The sequence below is a fragment of the Otolemur garnettii genome, unplaced genomic scaffold (genome assembly GCF_000181295.1).
Source record: "Otolemur garnettii isolate 467f Iridium unplaced genomic scaffold, OtoGar3 scaffold00061, whole genome shotgun sequence".
In the NCBI taxonomy this organism is placed as follows: domain Eukaryota; kingdom Metazoa; phylum Chordata; class Mammalia; order Primates; family Galagidae; genus Otolemur; species Otolemur garnettii.
The window spans coordinates 11,074,895-11,076,284 of NW_003852456.1; the positions used below are offsets into that span (position 1 = coordinate 11,074,895).

Genomic DNA, 1,390 nt, shown 5'->3' on the forward strand with positions numbered 1-1,390 from the left:
AGCTTGAGGCTCCGTCTCAAAAAACAAACAAACAAAAAAAAACTTACCTACTACTGCGTCACCATCTAACAAATTGTCATCCTCAGAGGTCTGAAAGTCCATAATGACACCTGCTCCATCTAGCAGCTCTTCATCGCTGCTTGCGCTGGTTATGCTATTGTAGCTATTTCTGTAGTAGCCTCTGTGAAATAGCTGCTCAGACTCCATTTAGCTGTCTGATTACCTGGGAAAACAAGGGGGGAGTGGTTTTAACATTTTTCTTTTCTTTTTCTTTTCCAGAGAAACAGTCTCATATTATCCCCCTTCGTAGAGTGCCGTAATGTCACAGCTCACAGCAACCTCCAACTCCTGGGCTAGGGTGATTCTCTTGCCTCAGCCTCCCAAGTGGCTGAGACTATAGGCGCCTGCCACCATGCCCAGCTATTTTTTTGTTGCAATTTGGCAGGTTGGCAATCCTAAAAATTTATGATTCCTAATTTCCCTGGTGTTTCAAGGCTGTGAACAACTGAGCTTATCATTATAGTTTCTTAGCCAGTCCATCTTGCTGACTTTCTCACCCTCTTGCTCCTGAAATTAGGAATCATAAATTTTTAGGATATACCAACCCGTCACCCTTGGTATATGGGGCCGGTGCCCTACCCACTGAGCCACAGGCACCGCCCAGGTCTTAACATTTTTCAAACATATAATTAATGAAAATCATCTAGTTTTACATAAAGAAAGTTGATCTCCATGTTCAACAAAAAATTACACTCATTTACTTTAATGCTAGCTATCTCTATTATGTTAAGTATAATGGGGTGATTTAATAATTTTGTTCTCATATAGCTGTACAAATGAAGAATTTCTTCAGGTAATAGTATAAAACAATCTCTAAGATGAATTATTAAGTTTAAAAGTATAAAGTACAAAGAAATATTTATAGTATGCTAAAAGGGGGGGTAGCAAAGGAAGACATACAGTGCACAATTGTTCCTGTACACACAGACGTATCTGGAGGGATTCCCAAGAAAGTGGGTTAAAGGGAAGACAAATACAGCTTCAGTACAAATTGTGAAAGACAGACTATCCCTTTTGAATACTTTACGTGGTTCAAGTACTACCCAATTTAAAAAACAAATACTGTAATTAAAAAATATTTTTAAATGTTTTCATTCTCCTTTCATCATTTTAAAATCTAAATCTTCAGATCCTATGGTCAAACATTGGCCAATGATAATAAGAGTTCAATTTAAGTGTGATGACATTACTAATATACTTAACTTGAAAGATATAATCATAAAAGCAGTCAAACCCGTAAGCCTTGTAAAACAAGATTTACTAGATATGTCACAGTAGGTACACATAGAAAATTAAAGGTAAATAATAAAAGTAATGTACTAGTGCTGAA

The 1,390-nt window shown here is 36.7% G+C and overlaps 1 protein-coding gene across 3 annotated transcripts in view; it reads right to left on the reverse strand.

Moving 5' to 3' along the window:
- Positions 1-1,390, reverse strand: part of CLCN3 (chloride voltage-gated channel 3) — a 54,004-nt gene that overhangs the window by 48,721 nt on the left and 3,893 nt on the right. For all 3 annotated transcript variants that reach the window (XM_023514875.1, XM_012806984.2, XM_023514874.1), the window contains exon 2: positions 48-223. In XM_023514875.1, the coding sequence (XP_023370643.1) occupies positions 48-207 (160 nt within the window). In that variant the 5' untranslated portion in view covers positions 208-223. The remainder of the gene's footprint in view (positions 1-47; positions 224-1,390) is intronic.